General features: G+C 35.4%; 1 protein-coding gene across 12 annotated transcripts in view; it reads left to right on the top strand.

The window, feature by feature from the left end:
- The window catches only part of DICER1 (dicer 1, ribonuclease III), a 64,841-nt gene that overhangs the window by 24,142 nt on the left and 18,714 nt on the right, over positions 1-21,985 (top strand). For 7 of the 12 annotated variants that reach the window (XM_046941796.1, XM_046941795.1, XM_046941802.1 and 4 more), the window contains 16 exons: positions 211-403; positions 1,252-1,414; positions 1,856-1,986; positions 2,561-2,695; positions 3,497-3,657; positions 4,271-4,439; positions 6,454-6,926; positions 10,427-10,559; positions 11,732-11,974; positions 12,072-12,226; positions 14,252-14,384; positions 14,880-14,955; positions 16,035-16,174; positions 18,785-18,964; positions 20,968-21,181; positions 21,596-21,749. In XM_046941796.1, coding sequence (XP_046797752.1) covers positions 260-403; positions 1,252-1,414; positions 1,856-1,986; positions 2,561-2,695; positions 3,497-3,657; positions 4,271-4,439; positions 6,454-6,926; positions 10,427-10,559; positions 11,732-11,974; positions 12,072-12,226; positions 14,252-14,384; positions 14,880-14,955; positions 16,035-16,174; positions 18,785-18,964; positions 20,968-21,181; positions 21,596-21,749 — 2,804 coding nt within the window. In that variant the 5' untranslated portion in view covers positions 211-259. Of the gene's footprint in view, positions 1-210; positions 404-1,251; positions 1,415-1,855; positions 1,987-2,560; positions 2,696-3,496; positions 3,658-4,270; positions 4,440-6,453; positions 6,931-10,426; positions 10,560-11,731; positions 11,975-12,071; positions 12,227-14,251; positions 14,385-14,879; positions 14,956-16,034; positions 16,175-18,784; positions 18,965-20,967; positions 21,182-21,595; positions 21,750-21,985 lie in introns of those variants that run through there. The other 5 variants (XM_046941801.1, XM_046941800.1, XM_046941799.1 and 2 more) reach the window with 2 other exon arrangements.

Here is a 21,985-nt window from a genome sequence, read left to right as displayed (position 1 = left end):
GTTTAGTTTTTTTGATACCTTGTTAAATACACCTCTTTAAGTGGAAAAGTAATTTTGGACTTAAAGACGAAGTGTTCTGCTGAAAATAATGAGATTGTAGCACTTACTGGAAGTAAAAATGAAGTAGAACTATGTATCCTTAGATTCTTTTGTTTTGTTTTTTCCTTTATATTATAACTGTATCTAGTACCATTTTGCTTTCTTCCATAGTAGGCTGTGCTGGAACAAAAACGCAATGACAGAAACACTGGATGAATGAATGAAAAGCCCTGCTTTGCAATCCCTCAGCATGGCGGGACTGCAGCTCATGACCCCTGCTTCCTCCCCAATGGGTCCATTTTTTGGACTACCGTGGCAACAAGAAGCAATTCATGATAACATTTATACGCCAAGAAAATATCAGGTACTAGTGCTAATACTTTTTTTAATAACGTTACTGTATTAGTGAAAATAAATCTATGAATTTAATAGAAAAAGAAGCAGAGCAGATAGAAAAAGTCTACTGTTACACATAGTCCAAGCATGTATTTCTCACATCTCTATCTGTTGGGACCTAGTTGTCCCTTTTTTCACTAGCTAGGATGCGTTCTGCTTTTGTAATAATCCCTATTCTCCCTTCTCAATTAGCTCTTATGAACCAAAATGTTAAGCTGAATGTTCTCTTGCTCTCTGCAAGATGTTACTGGGGATAAATACCCTAATTTTGACATTGTGCTTCTTGATTATACACTTACAGTCACATCTCTAGTCTTGATTTTGATATGCACACTGGTCAAAGCAGTTTGGTAATGTCAGAAACTCTGTCAGGGCACTCTGATTTTCATTTTGTTACAGAAGCTATTCCTGAATTCTGGAATTTCAGTTCTCTTTGTGCCCTGCAGAGATGCCTGAAAGCTAGAATTTGGTTAGTATTACTGAGAAGGTTATATCGCCTTGAACTAATGTACTTGCGTATTTCGCTGAATTAATACATAGAATTAGATTTAAAAGCTCTAGCCTGCAGCTTCAAATAGTTTTGAAGAGGAATTTAGTTTTAGAAGCTAAACTGTATAGTCTGGGTTTTTTTGTATATTTTTTTGGGTGAGTGACTGTACCTTTGTTATGAAAGAATAGCGTTAGTTCTTTGGCATTCAAAAGAGTTCTACAGGTCATATTGACCTGTCTATGTTTTGTTTACCACTTGTATTGGTTTTTTTGTCAACATTTTATCTACTTTGCTGCAAATAAGGGCGTTGTTGTTTTTATATCTAGGTTGAACTGCTTGAAGCAGCTTTGGATCATAATACAATAGTCTGTTTAAACACTGGCTCAGGGAAGACTTTTATTGCAGTACTACTCACTAAAGAGCTGTCCTATCAGATCAGGGGGGATTTCAACAAAAATGGAAAAAGAACTGTGTTCTTGGTCAACTCAGGTAAGAGGAAAATATACTAAATTCCTGAATATACTAGTTCCGTTGTCATGGGACACTCTTTAATAGAAGTTGTGTGAAAGCAAATTTGGGAGAAAGTTTTGGCTGAAGCCCTCAACAGCAGGGATAATAAACTGATCAAAGAATGTGGTACCTTTCACATTTTACTGATCGTACACTCAATACAACCTCTTTATCTCTGGCATCTTTTATTTCCTGATTTAAAATAAAAGCATTAAATGTGAATTGCAGTTCAGTTAGCAGTTTATTTCCTAACTGTAGCATTATGTGAAGGTAGGTTGCCATGTACATCAGTTTAACATTAGCCTAATCTGAAGATCGTACTATTAAGCATAGTGCTAGTAATAGGGCAAACGTCTCAAAAATTAATGTATGAAAACACCTTTATGAGATTGAGGATTTTTGTCTGTTTTTATTTTTAAGCAAATCAAGTTGCTCAGCAAGTGTCAGCTGTCAGGACACATTCAGATCTTAAAGTGGGAGAGTATTCAAGTTTAGAGGTAACTGAATCATGGACAAAAGAGAAATGGAGTCAGGAATTCTCTAAGCATCAGGTAATGTATTAAGTATAAATACGAACACAGTATACGGTTAGACCAGATGAAAGCTGATAATTTTCAGTTAAACGTAAACTATTCTAACAGAAATTCAGCATGTTAGTAATATATGTATATTAATTTTTAAGCAAAACATGCATAGGAGGTACTCAGGTTGTTGTAAAAAACAAAAAACAAAAAAAAAAAACTGTCCTTTTAATCCTTTTTTTTTTCTCAAGTCTCCCTGCCTTGTGGTCAAAGATGATAACTACAGAAGAAATTTTTAGTGTACATATTGTACTTTAAATGTCACTAAAAATGTCATTCCTTGGTATGCTTTTTATTTCTGCATTTTTGAGTAAGCTCTAGTTCTGTGGTTCTTAGACCATTTTTTCTGTTTTTGTTTTACTTTAGCAAAACATTTAGTTATGGCTAATGAAATATATCTAGAGAACTCAGATGAGTAGATGGAGTTAATATTTCCTAATACTGTCAGTACTATCAAGTGTGAGGCACAGAAGAGCTTTTACACTTTACTGTGGTCTAAGACTACTTGTACTATTTTATGTTGATGCTTTTTTTTTTTATTTAGGTTCTGGTTATGACATGTCATGTTGCTTTGACTGTTTTGAGAAATGAGTATTTATCCCTGTCAAATATTAATCTACTGGTGTTTGATGAGTGCCATCTTGCAATCCAGGACCATCCATACCGTGAAATTATGAAGGTTAGTTTGTACTGTATGAACATTTTAATACTTGGTTGCAGAGCATGGGTGAGGTTGGAAGGGACGAAGAAGTAGGAAATAAGTCAGTTTTTGCTATTGACGAATAACATCAATGGAACAATGTTTTAGCATGCCTTGGGGCTGGATTTACTGTAATGAGTTAATTCATATTATGAGAGAGTAGATACACTGTTCTTCTATAATTTGTAGTGATTAAGGAAAAATCTGGCATTAACCTGGAGTTGAGGAATTAAGGGAATTTTCAAAATTATTGTTAAAAATGTTTGTGTTTGGGAATGAGATGTACTAACCAGTTTCTATATTTGTTAAAGTATTAATTTCTAAAAATGTTCATAGGGCTTTTGAAGGGATATTGTTAGTTCCGTGAGGTATTTGTTGGATGTCTTTCCGGATCTCTCTTCAGGTTTAACCAGATCATGCACACTTTTTTTGTATTGCTTTAGTTTTTTCATGGTGTGTAGGTATTATGATATGTGTTGTACTGTAAGTATGACAAGGCAATCCTCTGCAAAACTAATTGCTTATTACTTTAAATATTTACTAGATGGAGATATTTATATTTAAACATGGCTGCTGTTAAATGTTCTTCAGTTCCGTAGGTTTACTTCCAGGCAATAGAAGAAAGCATTTACTGAACATTTGATTCCCTGTCCAATACATGCTATTCAAATACCATTTTCCAACTAAGCATAGAAACTTTCTGCCTGCTGGTTTGATTGTAGGCTTTCAGAATGGTGGGAACAACTGTTTGAAGGTACTTCATTCTGATTTGCTTCACAGATCTGTGAGGATTACCCATCTTGCCCTCGAATCTTGGGATTAACTGCTTCCATTTTAAATGGGAAGTGTGATCCTGCTGAGTTAGAAGAAAAGATAAAGAAACTGGAGAAAATACTAAAGAGCAATGCTGAAACTGCAACTGATTTGGTGGTCTTAGATAGGTATGTTGTTGTACAGTTATGGCTATTTAATTGACTTGGCTTTTTGTTTAGTAAGGAATAAACCATTATAAATATTTGCTATTTTAAATCTCAGCAAAGTTTGTGTGTATGTGATGCCATTACTTGTATGTGAGATGTGGACAGAAAGGTGAACATATAAAATTGTTTTTTGAGTAACGAGTGTTGAAGTACATCTTAAAGTTAAGCAGAAAGTCTATTTGACCTTAATATTCAGAAACTTCATGTTGAAGAAATAAACAGAATTTATATCACAACTGTTTTACTTGTTCGGCATATCAAAAGAGTACACTTTAGAAAAGCTGAAGTGAAGGTTGTGGTCAATTGGATTCAATTCACTTTGGCTTAGATATTCCAGTATTTGAAATGTAGGTAGTGATACCAACCTCATTTTTAGGAAGCACATTAGACAGATTAGTATTTTTAGAATGAATCAATTTGGTATATATGGTGATTTTTTTCTTAAATATATATTTAACTTTGTAATTGTTCGTGGTGGGAATAGAAATGTACTTGACTGTGCTTCATACTGCCCTTGCTATTTGCCATATAACTTTAACAGGCTGAAATAACCTGATCTTTGCCCTCAATTAAGATATACTTCTCAGCCATGTGAGATTGTTGTAGACTGTGGACCATATACTGACAAAAGTGGATTGTACGGAAGACTATTAAGGGAATTAGATGAAGCACTTCATTTTCTAAATGACTGCAACATATCTGTACATTCAAAGGAAAGAGATTCTACGTTAATTTCTAAACAGGTAAGGTTGTAAGCTGTGTGAAAAACCTAGGGAATTGAAGTCTTACTATTTTTCTTTGCAGCATATATTATGTTACAGAAACTTTCTAAGCTAGTCAGCCTGGTATATTTGAGCAAGAAGACTTTTAATTTTCATATTCTACTGACACTGCAGATCTTTTCTTAAATTAATGGGGCTTGAATGTCAACTATTTATACCTACTGTTCATATCTAGATTAAAACTTCATCTGGTTTGAGAATCCTGTATTCAGATTTGCTTAAGGCAGCAAAATATCCTGCACCCTGATTTCTGAAGTCAAGAGTCTTAACATCTGTAGCATCTCCAACGACCTTTGAATAAGTTGGTACAAAAAGGGAAATAATGTCACAGGAATTATTAGGAAAAGCAGTGCACAGCTGTATTACAGAATGCTGAAGTGGGAATTGAGGTGTTAAATCCAACTAGCTCTACAATTCTCACAGTTTATTGTAGTGAGAACAACATGTGACTAGTGGAATGAAACTTCAGCCTCAAGCTTGCCCCTATGTTTTTGTACAGGATGGCAGAGTAGAATATAGGTGGCATGGTTTGAACAGAGACTTGTTGCACATGGGGTCTGGAGACCAGAAACCACTTTTTTTCATTGAGATTTGGAATTGCATCCTGAGGTACAATTGTGCAGGTATTAAGTCTCCTTGTTTAACAAGAAGTTAGAAGTAAATTATTTCTATAACCATCTGTGAGGAAGTTGGAGAATGTGTTTCTCTTTTCATCTCAAAGTACTTCAATTTAATGTTTCTAGAAACTCAATATTCTGGCAGTTAAAGATTACTTCGACCAGGGACAGGGATAATAAGTAACGCAGTCTATCTTTCTACTTCTCAGTTTATCACAACTTCTTGTGATTTTTGTTCAAGACTTAAAGTTCAGTAGGGCAAAAATTCATAACAAATGTCAGAACTGAGGGCCATCCCAAGTACTTGCATAATCCAGAATAGTGAATCAACTGCTACGCTTCTAATGTGTATTGTCCTCTGTGCTTCTTTCCTGATCTAGTAACTCTACAAGAAGATGGAGGCACCTATATTAAGAAAAATAAATCAGTTTTCCATTTGATGTGGGGAGAATCAACCCTCTATATATAGATATAATTTGTTTAGAAATTTTTTACCCTTAAGTCTCACAGCTAATGAACTTCAGGGAATATAGTATAAAGAAGGCAACTTGTTCTGTATTTTCTCACAAGAGTGAAAGAAGGAAGAAAAATTAGAGCAGCAACTGAAAACTGATATCCTGTTTGTTTTGAGATACTTCCGTTGTAACTAATACATATAGTTCACGAGTAGTACTGTTTGTATGTCATATGTGGATTTCATTAGTTGTTTATTGTTGGACCGTTTGATTCTGTGGGAAGAAAAAGATTGTCATTAGCTATAATGCTGATTGTACTCAAGTGTCTATGTTGTTCTCTCCTAATAGTAAATAGTTTCCTGTCTTTTTTTTCTGTTCTGCCCACACATACCCTTTTTTCCTTTTCCTTTTAACCTAACACAACTGTGCAATTTCATGTTTAGGTATTTTTGAAAGATTGGCAATCATCACTAATGAATGAAGTAAAAAGTACTTTTTAAAGCATTTATCTTGTTATTAGTTTTATGTTAAATATAACAGATAAAACTTTTGCTTCTTGAGCTGCCTCAAGAAGTATTCTCCTTCTTAGCATACTTGTCTGAAGGTAATTTCAAATAGCAATTTCGTCAAATTGCAGAATACTACTTAAACTTTTTTTGAGGCTTAGAAATGTACAAAGCTCAAAGTTGAGTTTTTGGGATTTAGGAGGGGGGGGAAATGGCACCATTAAATACCAGAGTTCCTAAAGTTGTCTAAATGACAAAAGCCAACTTTTTACTTATATTAGTAATAGAATGTATCACAATATTCATAGGCACTATGATATGAGGAAACAGATCTGTCTTATGTGAATAATTTATGAATGTATTCTTTTGAACTGATACATGAATTCATCTGTTGTAGATATTGTCAGACTGTCGAGCTGTGTTGGTTGTTCTGGGACCCTGGTGTGCAGATAAGGTAGCTGGGATGATGGTGAGAGAGCTACAGAAGTATATCAAACATGAGCAAGAGGAGCTGCACAGGAAATTTTTATTGTTTACAGACACTTTCCTTAGGAAAATACATGCACTCTGTGAAGAGCATTTCTCACCTGCCTCACTTGACCTGAAATTTGTAACTCCAAAAGTAATAAAGCTGCTTGAAATCTTGCGCAAATACAAACCATATGAACGGCAGCAGTTCGAAAGTGTTGAATGGTATAACAATAGAAATCAGGATAATTATGTATCATGGAGTGATTCTGAAGATGATGATGAAGATGAAGAGATTGAGGAGAAAGAGAAGCCAGAGACTAATTTCCCATCTCCTTTTACGAATATTTTATGTGGAATTATTTTTGTGGAAAGAAGATACACAGCAGTTGTTCTAAATAGGTAAATCTTCTTTAAAAACAAAAAAAGGCATATTCAGCTGCCAGCACGTGGATGTTTATATTGTGAATATGGAAGAGATTGTCTTTTATTTTCAGAACTCTATTTAAAGTTGCATTAGGGAGTTATACCAGATCTGTGTCGAGAAGGAATAGCCAAAAAAAAAAAAAAAGGTTGTGTGTGAATGGGGAGAGTAAATGTATTTGAAAATTGTACTCAAGGGTTCATTCTGGACCTGAGTTTGCAATTTGATTTGTGTAGAAGATGAAATATTTATTGTACCTTAACTGTAAAATAAGAGTAAACTTATTTGTATTAATTGGTCTTTATATATTTGGAATGGATGCTGGAAATTTCTCTAACTTTTTTTACAGTTAGCTTACTAAATCATTTTATTACATGATACAGGCCTGCAGAAAAGCAAATTTACACTTGCCAAAGTTCCTCTGAAGGTTTACCAGTACTACACTAAGCACTTTCTTACAGTATTCACCAAGAAAAATAGGAATCTTGGAATTTTTGCCAAGATATGCCTTGGAGTAATCTCATTTCTTATCAGGTCTTATTCCTGAATGTGATCAATGATAGATATGCTTAACATTCTTAATTCTGAAACACCATTTGACACAAACTGAGTGACATCTGATTTATATCTTGGGGGGAAGGGAAGATGCAGGGGTTTTTCTTTTTTGATAGCGTGCTAACAGTGCACTTTGCAGTCTGCTTATTGAGTTCTGGATGACTCTGAATCTGATGCTTCTGTTATTATCTTTTACCTGACTGAGTAGTTTGAGTTGCACAATATAGTCTTTGATGTACAGACTTGCCTATGTGTTTTTTGTGCACACTATTGTTAACCTTTCTACATTCTTAAATATATTTGTATAAATATGCAATATAATGCAAATCATGTACTTCAGTGGAATTAATGTTCCCTGTAAATAGAAGAAATAACTTCAAAAGATTATGACAAATTTTTTGCAAAGTTGGGATGAGTGTTTCACCACTAGACAAGAAGTGAACAGAATTGTTAAATTTTAGTTATCTATTAAACTCTACGAATCCTTTAATTTCTAGCTTTTTTCATCAAATGTTCTTGTAGACAGACTTATGCGCAATCAGTATATATTGAGTGCTCTTGAAACCAACAGAGAATATGGTATCTAGATAAAGTAGCCACTTTCTTCTGTCTTTAAGCCCCAGGTGCCTTTGGTTCAAGTTAGGGGCAGCAAAAAATAAAACTATACTACTTCATATTCTCCACTGAAAATTAGCTTGCATAATTTCAAAATGCTCCTTTAGTTAATGTTCACTCAGTCTGAGAATTCTTGGAAGATAAGCAGACTTGAGCTGGTTGACAGAAACCTGTAGGCCTTCTTTGGAGATGCTTAAGTTCAAGGGCCTCTGCTGACTATAACTGTATTGATGCAATATGTACAGGAAGAGGTACTGTTTCCTGAATGGGGAAGTCATGAGAGTTTGAATTTGTGTATCGAAACCTCTCAAGCTTCCAGTGATCCAATATGCATCAATTTAAACAAAAATGTACATTATGGTAAAACAAACCTCATAAAATAGTATTATAGTCTGTAGTTCATGATGACATAAGAAAGGGCAACCCTTGTGGAAAGCATTGGGCTGTGTAGAAGTAGGTAGACTTTTTTTCACTGAAGCAGCAGTGAAAGCTGATCTTTCTTTGGAGAACTTCAGCAATGGCCACTACTCATGTTGTAAGTACTACAGACAAACAAACAGAAACAAAACCAACAAATCTCCCCTCAGAAACCAACATTTTTATTAGTACAACACAACTGATGAAGTGGCCTATTTACTCTTTTGTTTTGTCTGAACATTTGAGTCCTGTTCTGAAACGGAGCTTAGAGAAACTAGAAATCACTTTCTAAAGCTCAGTATCCATCCATTTTCATTGCAGTGCCTCACAGCTCTCCTAGAGAAGGATCTGAAAGCAGAATTTCTTTTATATCACAGGAAAACAGTGCCTGTTAGCTACCACTACTTACATTTTCTATTAAACCATGAGGTTAAAGTCTTAAACGTTTCTCGAGAACTTTCAAAATATCTACACAGTGGCATGTTTATTCAGTTGCTTTTAATTTTTCTCAATTTCTGTAATGAGTGGGACACAAAAAGAACATTTCTAATGTTCAGTAGTAGTTGCTCTTGAAGCTATACAGCTTGGTAAAAATGCTACACAAAAATAAAAAGAAAGTATTGTTAAAATTGTAACTCCTACTTTCTTAGAATGCTTGTCTCAAGAGCCTAGACTGCATACAAAAAGTGAATCTGTTCAGCCTCAAGCTAATAAGAGCACATTTTAGTACAAGAGGATCCTTCTAGTTTGTTTCTGTAACGGTACCAAGCTATTTGTCAGTTTTCTGTTATCTTATTTATTCTCCCCGTCAGTTACAGTTTCAACACAATACAAAGGAAGGAAGTGTTCTGGGTTCCTATAAACTATTCAAACCAGTGAGTTGGGTAGTAAGCACTCCAGTGGGAGAGAGAGGAAGGAGAACTTAGCCATTTTCCATTTGTTTGGCAGCAGCTAGCTGGCTATGTACTGGTAGGTAGCTAGTACAGCACCCATCCTCTTCCATGAGGCAGAACTTCTCAAGGTGTAACTGGGAGGGGTTGGAATTACTGTTGGAGGTATATGGAGGCAGGCTTTCCTTGGACAGGAGGAAAACCTCTTGATGAAAATAAAGGGATATACTGCCAGAGCCAGCCAGGTGCTGGGCTGGCTATTCTGAGACATGCAAGAAATAAAATTTTGTGTAAGAACCCTTGGTTTTATTGATTCTGCTGTCATAAACCTTTATGACTGAGAAATCCCATGTTCTTTCCATGCTGAAAACAGGTCAACTAAGGATGCTACAGCATAAACAATTACTTTGAGCAAGTTGACAATACTTTTAAATCCACAAATACCTTGTTCTGGATTCACTACTTTATTTATACAAGCAATTTTTTTTGAAACCAAAGCATTGCCAAGGGCAGCCTTTTTTACTTCTTTCTATATACGCTAAAGAAAGATGTAGGAGAAAAAAAATTGAATGAACCCTTTGTATTCAGGAAACATACTTTTTTGAGGGAGCAGTAAAAGGTATTTCTGCTAGAGTCTGTCCCTTACAGAAAATGAACTAAAATATCATGAATGGAGAGTTTGTTAACAGGAAGCTTTAGAATAGTAGCTTGGTTTTAAAAAAAAATCTGGTTTTTAACCATGTATTTTACCATGATAGCTCTAGAATGTATATGATACATGCATTTGTGTGCTGCGTATAATCTGTCCTTTATTTTCCTTGCAAAGGCTTTCAGTAGAACCTAGAGTTTTAAGGGGAAATTAAGGCTAGCTTATATTTTAGCAAGATGTTTAATTTTTGCACTTCCATTTTTATTCATTTTTAAATGTAGGTATTGCTAACAAAAGATTGTCTTCCATTGTCTGGCTTGTGTGACTTCTAAAAAGCACGTGATATTTTTAGGTTGATAAAAGAAGCTGGCAAACAGGATCCAGAACTGGCTTACATCAGTAGCAATTTCATAACTGGACATGGCATTGGCAAGAATCAGCCTCGTAACAAGCAGATGGAAGTAGAATTCAGAAAGCAGGAAGAGGTAACTTCAAGAAAAATAATTGAAACTAGAAGTAACTTCAGTACTCTTCTTACAGGCAGAATCTGAGAACAGTCGTTAGAAATTTGGGGAATACCTGTGGTTTTACAAACATGCATGCTAATTTGAGGTACAGATGTTCTTCATAAAAAATAACAGATGCTTAGATAAATTGTATGTCACATTGCACAAACAAAACTTTATGTAAAAACTTTAAAGTCATGCTCATTTCTTGTCAGATCATTAACCATTTAATTTGTTTTCCATTGCATTAATAGTAGTATAGTAATACTACACAGCAAATTAAAGTTCCTAGCATTTTAAACAGTTATTAAGCTTTTGTTTATTTTTGCTAAAAGAGCATTTGTTAAATCTCTAAACTATATAAATGTAAAACTCCATGGTTTGAGCATGTAAACTTTTTGGAGGTCACATGCATTTTTTTTTTCCTGCCTAGGCTGGATTGTCAACTTTCTAGCTTTTGTGATGATATTGTTATCTTCTATCCTTTTTGAAATCATTGTATGCTTCTGTCATTTTGGCCTTTTACATGGTGAGGAGAGAGTAATTTTAAAGTCAGACTTCAAGAAATGCACAGTAATGCAGCAACAAAATTTTAATGTAGTAAAGCTCCTGATAGTAATAAAGCTCTACTACTGAAATGTAGTAGATCAGTTTAATAGCGAATGTACTTAAAGGTATATTAAATGTAAAGTGTCTTTCTCCAGTAAAAAAAAAAAAAAATCCTTATTGTTTAGTAAACATTAAAAATAGAAGTACCAACTCTAGAATGTGTTGGTCTTTTATTTCCGTCCCAAAAGAGTATGTTTCAGCCTCAGAAATTTGTGATAGGAAGAAAAACCACTCTCCTGAATGTAGTATTTTATTATACCGTATTTTAAAAATTTAAGTAAATAGGTGTGATGCTTCTCTGTTGCCTGACAGTAGATCCTTAGACTTGCTTAATTCCACATATCAGATATAATTCCTAAAAATCTAGCTACTTGGACAGAGTAGCCTTGCTGTGTTTTGTAAACACTAGTATCTTTATGTCTGCTATTTAAACAAGTTTTTGGAATCTCTGATCAATTCCTCTTAGCTCTAATGGCTTGTTGATTAATTGATGCAAATGTTGACAGATCAATCTCTCAAATTTGTCTTCCTTACTTTTACAGGTTCTTAGAAAATTTCGAGCACACGAGACCAATCTTCTTATTGCTACCAGTATTGTAGAAGAGGGTGTTGACATACCAAAATGCAATTTGGTGGTGCGTTTTGATTTGCCCACAGAATACCGTTCCTATGTGCAGTCAAAAGGAAGAGCTAGAGCACCAATTTCCAATTATATAATGTTAGCAGATACAGACAAAATTAAAAGTTTTGAGGAAGATCTTAAGACATATAAAGCAATTGAGAAGGTATGTGGTCAAAGGACTATGCCTACTTTTGTTAAATTTATTGTAATGTGTTTTAAAGGAAAAATCTTGTAACGTATTCTGTTCTTGAAATGTTAAGATCCTGAGAAATAAATGCTCAAAATCTGTTGATACCAGCGAAACTGAAACTGAACCCATTGTTGATGATGATGATGTGTTTCCACCCTATGTGCTGAGAACAGATGAGAACAGTCCAAGAGTTACTATCAACACTGCAATTGGACACATAAATAGGTATGAGGCATGTTCACTTTTGCTACTTTTCTATGCATGGAAAGTTTATTACTCTCTCTTGCAACATAAGAATATAGGCTTGGGCATTGTGCACGTTTCATCTTGGAAATCTTGACAGGGTCTTCCAAAGAAAATTGTCATGGAAGTTTGAAGGTACAGTTTGCTTTTTTTTCTCTTTATTCTACAGATATTCTAGCTCTGATAATAAACATAATAATAGATTCCTGCTTAATTAAAATCATCGTGTAGATAAAAGCTGCCCTGAAAACATTTAGTTTTAAAGCAGGTAGCAAGATTGTTTTTTCTCTTAATAAGCTAACTTTAAAAACAAATAAGTGGCTTATTAAAACTGTAGTAAAATGTTTCAATTGTGAAATTCACTCTTACAAAGTCAAAGTGTTGTTCTGTTGGGGGGAAAAAAAAAACAAAAAACAATGCTTTAAGCTGAACAGAGTACCGCTCTGCTAAACTGGAGAGTACGTTTCCAAGAGAACTAGCCAATAGTATATTTGTAAAGTCACGGCAGTTAGAAAAGGCCTTTAGAGGCAGGATAAGGTGAATATTGTGACCCTCTTCCAAAAAGGCAAAAAGGAGGAGCCAGAGAAGTACATGACTGCTCAACTATTTAGTATGAATCCTTTTAGAGTATGTTTCCATAAGTGTAAAGAAGTGGTGATTGGCAACAGCCAACAGTTTCTTCAAGAGCAGTTTTTGTATGTCTGAACCTGTTGTTTCATGTGTGATGGTATGCTTGACTCCGTGAACAAGGGAAAAGTGGGTCATGTAAAATCCTTCTGTTAACTAAAGTTTTTCATGTAAGTGACATAGGATATCAGCAGACAAATTTACGTAATACAGATCATTTAGGTGGGTTGCCTGGCAAATGAAATCCAGCAAAGCAGTCAGATTGAGACGGAGTGTAATGGTTGATTACTCAAAGTGTGGCTGGCATGTGGTTGTGCATGGTATTGCTCTTGAGCCATGAGAAGGTCCACTGCATGTCACTGTCAACGGTTGCATAAAAAGTTCCTTGATATGTTTGATCTTGGCGTGTATTCGTGAAGTAGGGGATGTGATTATAGTGGAGAGGGGATCTGGAGATTGAGAAAAAGGTTAAATGAAACTCTGGTACATAGGATGGAATACTGTTGTAGTGTCATTGAATTATCTCTAGATCTATCTGTGTCCATGACAGGGGGACAGCCTGAAAAAGAGTGGGGGGGTAGGGGGAGGTGTAAAAGAATTATGAGCTGGTTCAGCCTGGTTCTGTGACTAATGGGGAAGGGGGACCTGCAAACCCACACCCAGAGAAAGTGGGAAAAAGGGGAAGGGTAGAGAGATGGGTGATGGGCCTAAAAACAAAACAGCGGCAACAATCTGCAGAGGAAAGCTAATTTACTAAATATCATATCAGAATGCAAGATAACACAATATAATAGGAATTGAGGCTAATAAAGCAAATAAAATGAGTGAGTGTCCAAAACGGAAGTCCTTACTCTAAAGCTGAAGGAGAGATGGCTAGGGAGCATACACTGCCAAGACAAGCAGCAAAAAAAGGGGCAGTCTTGTGACTTGCAAGCAGTTTTAGCCTTCCCTCTGAGCAGAAAATGGAAACGCAAAGTCCTCTGGGGTACGTAGTTCTACTCTTCTGAGAAATGGGTACCTGGAAAATAAGCAGTCCATGGAACTGAAGCATTAACTCTTTAACTCCCAGTGCTTTACATGGTGTAATGATGTGGAATACTGATAACAAAAATCATAAAATCATGACAAATACTCACTTTTACAGTAGTCATTATTGCAACCTTGGAACTACCTTAGAGACCAGCTTTGTGGAATAGGACTTGGAGGTCTCCTAATTGGCAGATAGTTGAACACAAGTCAACAATGTACTCTTTCAGTGTTAAGCGTAGTGTAAAATGGTCTTCTGTAGTGTTTGTGCCAGTAAGGTAAGAGTTCATAGAAAATGTCTTTAAGTTTCACTTTGCAAGTTTGGATTATTTGAAAAATCTCTTTTCAATTTAGGTACTGCGCTAGATTACCAAGTGATCCATTTACACACCTAGCTCCCAAGTGTAAAACCCGAGAACTACCTGATCATACATTCTACTCTACTCTCTACCTGCCAATCAACTCACCTCTTCGAGCATCAATTGTTGTAGGTATTTAGGGACAGAAGAGCATAGAAATAAGTGAATTTGTTGGTATAGATGTGTGCATGCTCCGTTTTTTAAATTGATATTTTTCGATGTTAATGAAAGACACATGACTTTCTTTTCCTGCACTGTGCTCCGTAACTGCATTTAAATCTATTTCTGTTATCTGTTTTGCAACAAGTACTGTCTTCTCAGTGGGCAAAAATATTTAGATATCCATTGGTTTTTTGCTTTTTTTTTGTTTGTTTTGGTTTTTTGCATGCTTATGTATCAGCTGTAGGTAAACATGCTTAATTGTTTTTCACCAGTAGTATTCTGAATTCAAAAGGTTGTAATTTTGATTTCTGTAGAAAAACTATGTAAACTAGCATATCTACACAAAGCTGTCATCAGTGTAATATGTTATTAAGTTTTGTTTGCCTAAAGTTTTTGTTAAACTGTTTGTAATACATGTGCTAATCAACTAAAGACTTCAAGAAATATTTAAATGTTTATAGGGTCCTCCAATGAGTTGTGCAAGATTGGCTGAGAGAGTTGTAGCTCTTATTTGCTGTGAAAAACTGCACAAAATCGGTAAGAATTTGAAAAGCAGTATCTCTTTGGTAAACAGATTTTTTACAATTAAATATTGAAGATGATCTAGACATTATGTATATACATGAATTTCTGCTGAAGCTGTCTATTCTTACTTCCTTTCAGCTTGTCTTTGATACCATCGTGTACTTTATAGTTTAGCTTACACCATGTAACCTAAAGTCATTTTCCAGTTATTTAACTTAATTTTGTCTTAAGCAGCAAATGCAACTTTAATGAAAGCCAAAGAGATTTCAATACTGAATATATTCAGTGTATTAGGGAAAAAAACTTCATTGTCTAGAAGGTATTGGTTGTAGATCAGGATTTAGATACTGCAGCCAAAAAATAAATTCTTGGTTTTTATAATTGAGTTTAAACAAAATATTACAAATCCAGAGCCCCAAACTGTACTTTTACTGCATCTTAAGTCATGGTACAGAATCCAGTTGCAGGATTATTTCAACTGTCTTGTCTCTAGTAAGTATAATGGAGCGTATTCTTAATTCTAAAATATTTTAGAGAATGTCATCGGTGCTCTGATGTAATATGGAAATATTTACATTTCTTTTAAATAAAAACTATGATGAGTTACATTTTTTGATGACTGAATCCATACTAGTGAATTTATCCCAGAATGATATTTCTGTGGCCCAACTCTGTGTTGAGTGCACAGTCAACAGTATCATTTCCTAATTTGAATGAAACATGGATATAACTGTCCCTTCTTTGTTGCTATAACTTCACATGACTGTTTTTTAGACAAGTATTTCAGTTACTGCTTGCTTTTTGTGGCCAAAGATGCTTGAATTTTCTTGGATATTTTCATAACAGTATTCAATTTTTCACTTTCTGTTAACTTTATATTAAGACATTTGTTGTAATACTTTATTTCAAAATAAATACTTAGAAAAAATAACTTTTATCATTCTTTTCCCAAAATTACACTACTTGCAATAGTAAGTGAATTTTAAAAACTTAGTTGAGGTGTTTTCCTGAGCATGTGTGGATGGAACTTGACAAGGCGAGAGTATGATTGTTTTTAATGCTATTTATTTGTAATCTTTCACAATACCTAGGTGAACTGGATGACCATTTGATGCCAGTTGGAAAAGAAACGGTTAAATATGAGGAAGAGCTTGATTTACATGATGAAGAAGAAACCAGTGTGCCAGGAAGACCAGGCTCTACAAAAAGACGACAGTGCTACCCTAAAGCTGTTAGTATTGCTCAGTGCTAATGTTTATTCTTATCTGATAAGAATCTTTTGAAACAATTCAGTTTGTACTTGGTGTATTTTATAGTTTTGACTATATGGAAGCTTGCATTATTACCTTAGTGAGCTTATGGGAGCATATGTTATGGAAATGTGCCTGTAGTTCAAAGAACATACAGTTTCTTCAAAACTTGGTAACTATTTTTCCTAGTATGGTGTAAGGATAGGCAGCAGCAGATATAGTTGCTTTGAACCCAAGAAAAACAGTGGTCACTGTCTGGTCATAACGAAGGAGTCAGTTATCCCTTTGGGAGGATCAGGGCTTGCCAAACACCCCAGAGAATGCGAACTCCAAGTAGAAATTCTTCCCTTGCATCTGCCAGCCCTTAAATGAGATTAGATGAGATCCTGGGTCCACTCCTCCTGGTCACACAGGTGAATTGCTTCCACCTGTGCTCCCAGGGCTGGGTACACTCCTTCACCAGGTGCTCAATCGCTGGTTCAGGCCATGGCCTAACAGTTCTCATACAAACTGTCATAACTGGAAGGAAGAATTATCTGGCATTGATAATCTGTAAATACTTAAGTTCTCTGGTAAATGTACTAGAGCAAAAGAAGAATTACTGATTTTCTAGAGAAATGATTGAAGATTGATGGAGATGTTCAGGAGGTCAAAACTATATGCAAGCCACTAACTAAGTGCACAAATTGCTCCTTTACCTATTTTTAATGTTTTCTTTAGATGTTTGGTTTAGTTCAGTAACTGTATTGCTCCAACAAAGATTTTCATGTTTTTGTTTAACCCTTAGAGTATCAAATATACTTCTAATATTTTTACTTTTAAATATTACTCCTAAAATACTAAAAGGTTTATATGAGATAGTTGATAGTTCTGTGTCATTAAGTAGCTTATCCGTAAACTTGTTACAACAGGTTTCAGCCATTTAAGATTGTATGGTTGAACTTATTATTATGGTATTTGTGAGGAAAATGGAGGAAAGAAGCTTTGTCAGAATACCTTACAATCACTCAGGAACCTTCCTTCTTCCCCTGTGGTTGTTGATTTTTGCCTTATGGTCTTTTGAATAGGATTGGTAACAAACTGTAGCTTCTGGTAATAGCTTCTGACAATCTTTGCATTTCATGAAGAAGCCCATAGCCCTTGATCACATCTGAGAACATCAGCATGTATTCTTAGAGTAGTAGTTTATGGTGATGTGCTGTTCCAATCAAGAACTCCATTCTTGGATTCCTCCACATACTCCAATTTTAATAGTAGTTTAAATAATTGGTTATTATGAAAGGCTGGGAAAGGAGACTGTGTCATCATAAAGAAAATTATAGAGCGAATTACAAGATTAGGAAACCTTTTTTTTCCTGCAACACTTATTGGCTTGAAACTTTGCAAGGTGTTTCTTGGTGTTTCTTGTCACCACGAGGGCCTTTTTCGGTCCCCTTACCTCTAGTGATTTTTCTGAATTAAGGCTACTTGTAAAATGCATAACTATATTCTTTCTCATTCAGACGGGTTGATTTGTCAAGTAATGCATCATTCTTTCTCAGCTTTTTTTTTTTTTTTTAATACAGAATCTGAGAATATTTTCCCTCACTTCAGTCCCAACTTTTCACATCTGGAAAAAAAGTTTTGGCAAATGTTTAAGGTCTACAAGATCCTCTTGGGCTTAATACAGTTATTAAACTTATGAGTAATTTTCCACTAAGCCAGGGCCTTAGTTTTGCTACAGTCTAACTTTAAAATCCATGACTACATGTATTGAAGTTTATTTTTAGATAAGCAGAAGGATAACTTTCTGAGATCCATAAGGTAATGAACTCCTACCAAACGTAAGGGATGATCTATGATAAATATGAGCAGCATATTTAAAAATGCTCTTGGCTGTTGAGAGCATTTAAATTTACAAGCTAGAATTGTTAATAGAAGACTTTTACCATGTAATACTGGGCAGCACAGGCTGTATATAAAAATTTGTTTTTGTATTCCAATTGTATTTAAAGAAAATGATGTTTTAAAACAGTTTATCTAGAGAAAAGAATCTGTGTTAATAAAGATGTAAATTCAGCCAAGCTTATAGGAAAGCTGAATTACTAGACTGTAAGAGGGTTTTTATGTTGCTTCTGTCTCCTTCCCTCCTTCCTTATTTATTTATTTATTTTCCTTCTAGTGTTCAGATTGAAAGATGTTGGATATAGAGTGCTCCAGATATACTGACCAAATTTAGAAATTTGCACCAAAAGTTTAGTTGTGTTAATAGTGAAGTTATGTCTGTATTGTACAGTTAGACTTATGTTTTTAACACAGTGGATGCAGTGGAAGGTTAGGGGTGTAGTGTAGTGCTAAGTTCCCTTAGCAAACAAGAAGATCTGGGAGCATTGTTCTCCTTTGATGACATGAGTTCCTAAGTTCCAGGCCAGGTTGCTGATCAAATCTTTTTGCATAAGAAAGAGCTTACCTGAGTCTAAATTAATTCTCTTATTCCTCATTTTTAGCAGTAGCTTACCAAATAAGCATAGGGAGGCTTGTTCAAAGAATAGTGTTTAGGTTAGTTTTGCTAATTTAATCATGCTAATGTTTTTCTGTTTTATGATTTTTAGATTCCAGAATGTTTGAGGGATAGTTATCCCAAACCTGATCAGCCCTGTTACCTGTATGTAATAGGAATGGTGTTAACTACTCCATTGCCTGATGAGCTCAACTTTAGGAGACGAAAGCTATATCCTCCTGAGGATACGACGAGATGTTTTGGCATATTGACAGCCAAACCTATACCTCAGGTAATGAATTTAGCTACTTTCTTTCATCTAATATGCCTCACAATCTCATTTTCCAGGCTGAAGAGTTGGAACTTACCATAAAAGGCAAGAGATGTTTGAATAACGGCTTTAATATGTTTTAACTTCTGGTTAGACCTCAGAGATGGTTGGACTTGGTGTGTCCCTTCCAACTGGTCTGTTCTGTTTTATAAGTGCGTTTATATCAAGCCGCCTTTGGAAAATAAGTGGCAGTTTATCTAATCCAGTCATCACTTTATTTGCTGTCATTGATGATGGAATGGGCTGTTCTGTTGTAACCAATCTTAGAAATTGAAAATTTTCATTTTTTATTATTTTGCAGTGGCAAATTCCAAATGTTCCTTTTTTTTTTTTTTTTTTTTTTTTGTCAGAGGTATGATAGAAATGGAGTTCCAGCTACAGAGATGGCCTGAAGTATTACCTCATCTTTAGGAAAGCTATAGTAACAAGTCCTCTCAGTATTCCTCTGAGCACTGCTGCAGCAGCAGAAGTATGCTGTGCTAAAAGAAACTGATGCAAAACTGTAAATTGTAGTTACATCTGAGAGGAGTTCTGTGTGGTGAGAGTGCAAACGAGATGATTTAGTTACTGCGCTCTTACCTAAAGTGAGTACTCTCAAATTCCATCCTGGCTTAAAAATATATTTTCTGACAAGAATACCAAACTCTTAGCAGACAAGTCACAGTGAAACCAGATTGTAGATCCATCTATAGCACTTTTAATCGAAGTGCATGGATGGGATTCCTATTATTAAATATGAGAATTTTTAGAGGAAGTATAGTAGAAATTATTACTGAAGATAACACAACTACCACTGCTTAAAACAGCACACTCCATTAGCAGTTCCAGTCATCAGAAGGCAGTAGAAAAGACTATTGGTTGTGGTTTGGAAAACCTGGGAGCAAAGTTTTGAAAGCAGGTCTTAAAAGAGCGTACCGCTAAAAATCTTTCATGTGGAGAGACTGTCTGTGCAATCCTACAAGTCTAAACCAAAATTGCTTTCTGATCTCATGTTTTCACCTGAACTCCAAGAAACATGATAATGCTTTATATGGCAAGTTACTTTTTAAATTGTTTTAATCAAAATTGAAATGAAGGAAGATAATGAAAACATTTTATATCACTTGGCCTTTCAGAAGTTACATAGAATCATCAAATGGTTTGAGTTGGAAGGGACCTTTAAGTTCACCTAATTCCAATCCCCTACTCTAGGCAGGGTCACCTCCCACTAGACCAGGTTGCTCAAAGCCCCATCCAGCCTGGCCTTAAATGCCTCCAGCAAGGGGACAACCACAACCTCTCTGGGCAACCTGTTCCAGTGTCTCACTACCCTCACAGTAAAGAATTTATTTCTTATATCTAGTCTAAATTTACCCTCTTCCAGTTGAAAGCGATTTCTGCTTGTCCTGTCACTACATGCCCTTAGAAGAAGGTCCTCCCCACATTTCCTCTAGGCCCCCTTCAGGTACTGGAAGGCCACTATAAGGTTGTCCCGGAGTCTTCTCCTGGCTGAAGAGCCCCAACTCTCTCAGCCTGTCCTTGCAGAGGAGGTGCTCCTGCTTTCTGATAATCTTCTTGGCCCTCCTCTGGACCCTGGATACAGTTGGCCTTTTGGGCTGCGTGTGCACATTGCCAGTTTACACTGAGTCTGTCATCAACCAGCACCCCTAAATCCTTCTCCTCAGGGCTTCTCTCAAGCTGTTCCTGCCCAGCCTGTATTTGTGCTTGGAATTGCCTTGGTCCAGGTGCAGGACCTTGCACTTGGCCTTCTTGAACTTAATGTGGTTGGCATGGGCCCACCTCTCAAGCCTGTCCATGAGTGTTGTTTCAAACAGCTGACAGACTTTCTGTCATTATCATTGTGGTAGCAAAGTGTTAGCAGCCATCTTTGCATACAAATGTCTGAACTATGCAACTAGTACTCTGTAGAGGAATCCTGTTATGAATCTTTCCCTTTTGATTTTGTTTTTTTTTTCCACATTTAGATTCCTCACTTTCCTGTGTATACTCGCTCTGGAGAGGTTACAATATCTATTGAGCTTAAGAAATCTGGTTTTACTTTGTCTTTGCAAATGCTTGAGCTGATAACACGACTCCACCAGTACATTTTCTCACATATTCTTCGTCTTGAGAAACCTGCACTAGAGTTCAAACCCACAGAAGCTGATTCAGCCTATTGTGTTCTACCTCTTAACATTGGTAAGAATAGAGGTGCTTTTTTAATATTCACTTTTAATTCTTTTTGCAAAACATTTTTTAGTATTTATTTTAAATTTCAGAAATTAACTGCTGAAATAATGCCATATGTGGTAGTATGAAATCTTATATCAGTTTTGTTTTTATTTCTTATTCACAATTCTAAATTAGTTTTAGTTTAGTGATGTGAGTTGATTTACAGAAAATTTCAGTTGACTCAATAAGGGTATGAAATCACACACATATATTTTTGTATGTGTGTATATATATATGTGTGTATCACAAGTAAAATAGAAATACAGAATAAGAAAGCACACTGAATAAGAAAAAAAATGTTGTAATTTACAACTTGTCAGAAAAGCTCTTCCTGAAAAACTCTCCTGTGAATAACTGTGTTATACATTTTCCTTTTCGAAGTTGATGACTCCAGCACTTTGGACATTGACTTTAAGTTTATGGAAGACATTGAAAAGTCTGAAGCGCGTACAGGCATTCCCAGTACACAGTATACAAAAGAAATGCCTTTTATTTTCAAGTTAGAAGACTACCAGGATGCAGTTATCATTCCACGGTGAGTATCAAGTATTTGTGTTATTTGGACATTCTGCAAAATAAGCATGGCCGTGAATAAGATAAGAAAAAAGGATTTTGTGAAAGCTTAATTACACAACGTATTCTTCAGTGAAAAATTTCAGATTTTCACATACTATCCAGTGAGCATCACTAAAAGGTATTTCACAATCCTGGCTTCTGTTTTCTAATGTTGTACCTCTATTAAAAGAGTTAGTTGCCCTTGGAAAGCTATGG

Source organism: Gallus gallus, chromosome 5 (assembly GCF_016699485.2).
Source record: "Gallus gallus isolate bGalGal1 chromosome 5, bGalGal1.mat.broiler.GRCg7b, whole genome shotgun sequence".
NCBI classification, from domain to species: Eukaryota; Metazoa; Chordata; class Aves; order Galliformes; family Phasianidae; genus Gallus; species Gallus gallus.
This window is presented reverse-complemented; position numbering and strand designations above follow the sequence as displayed.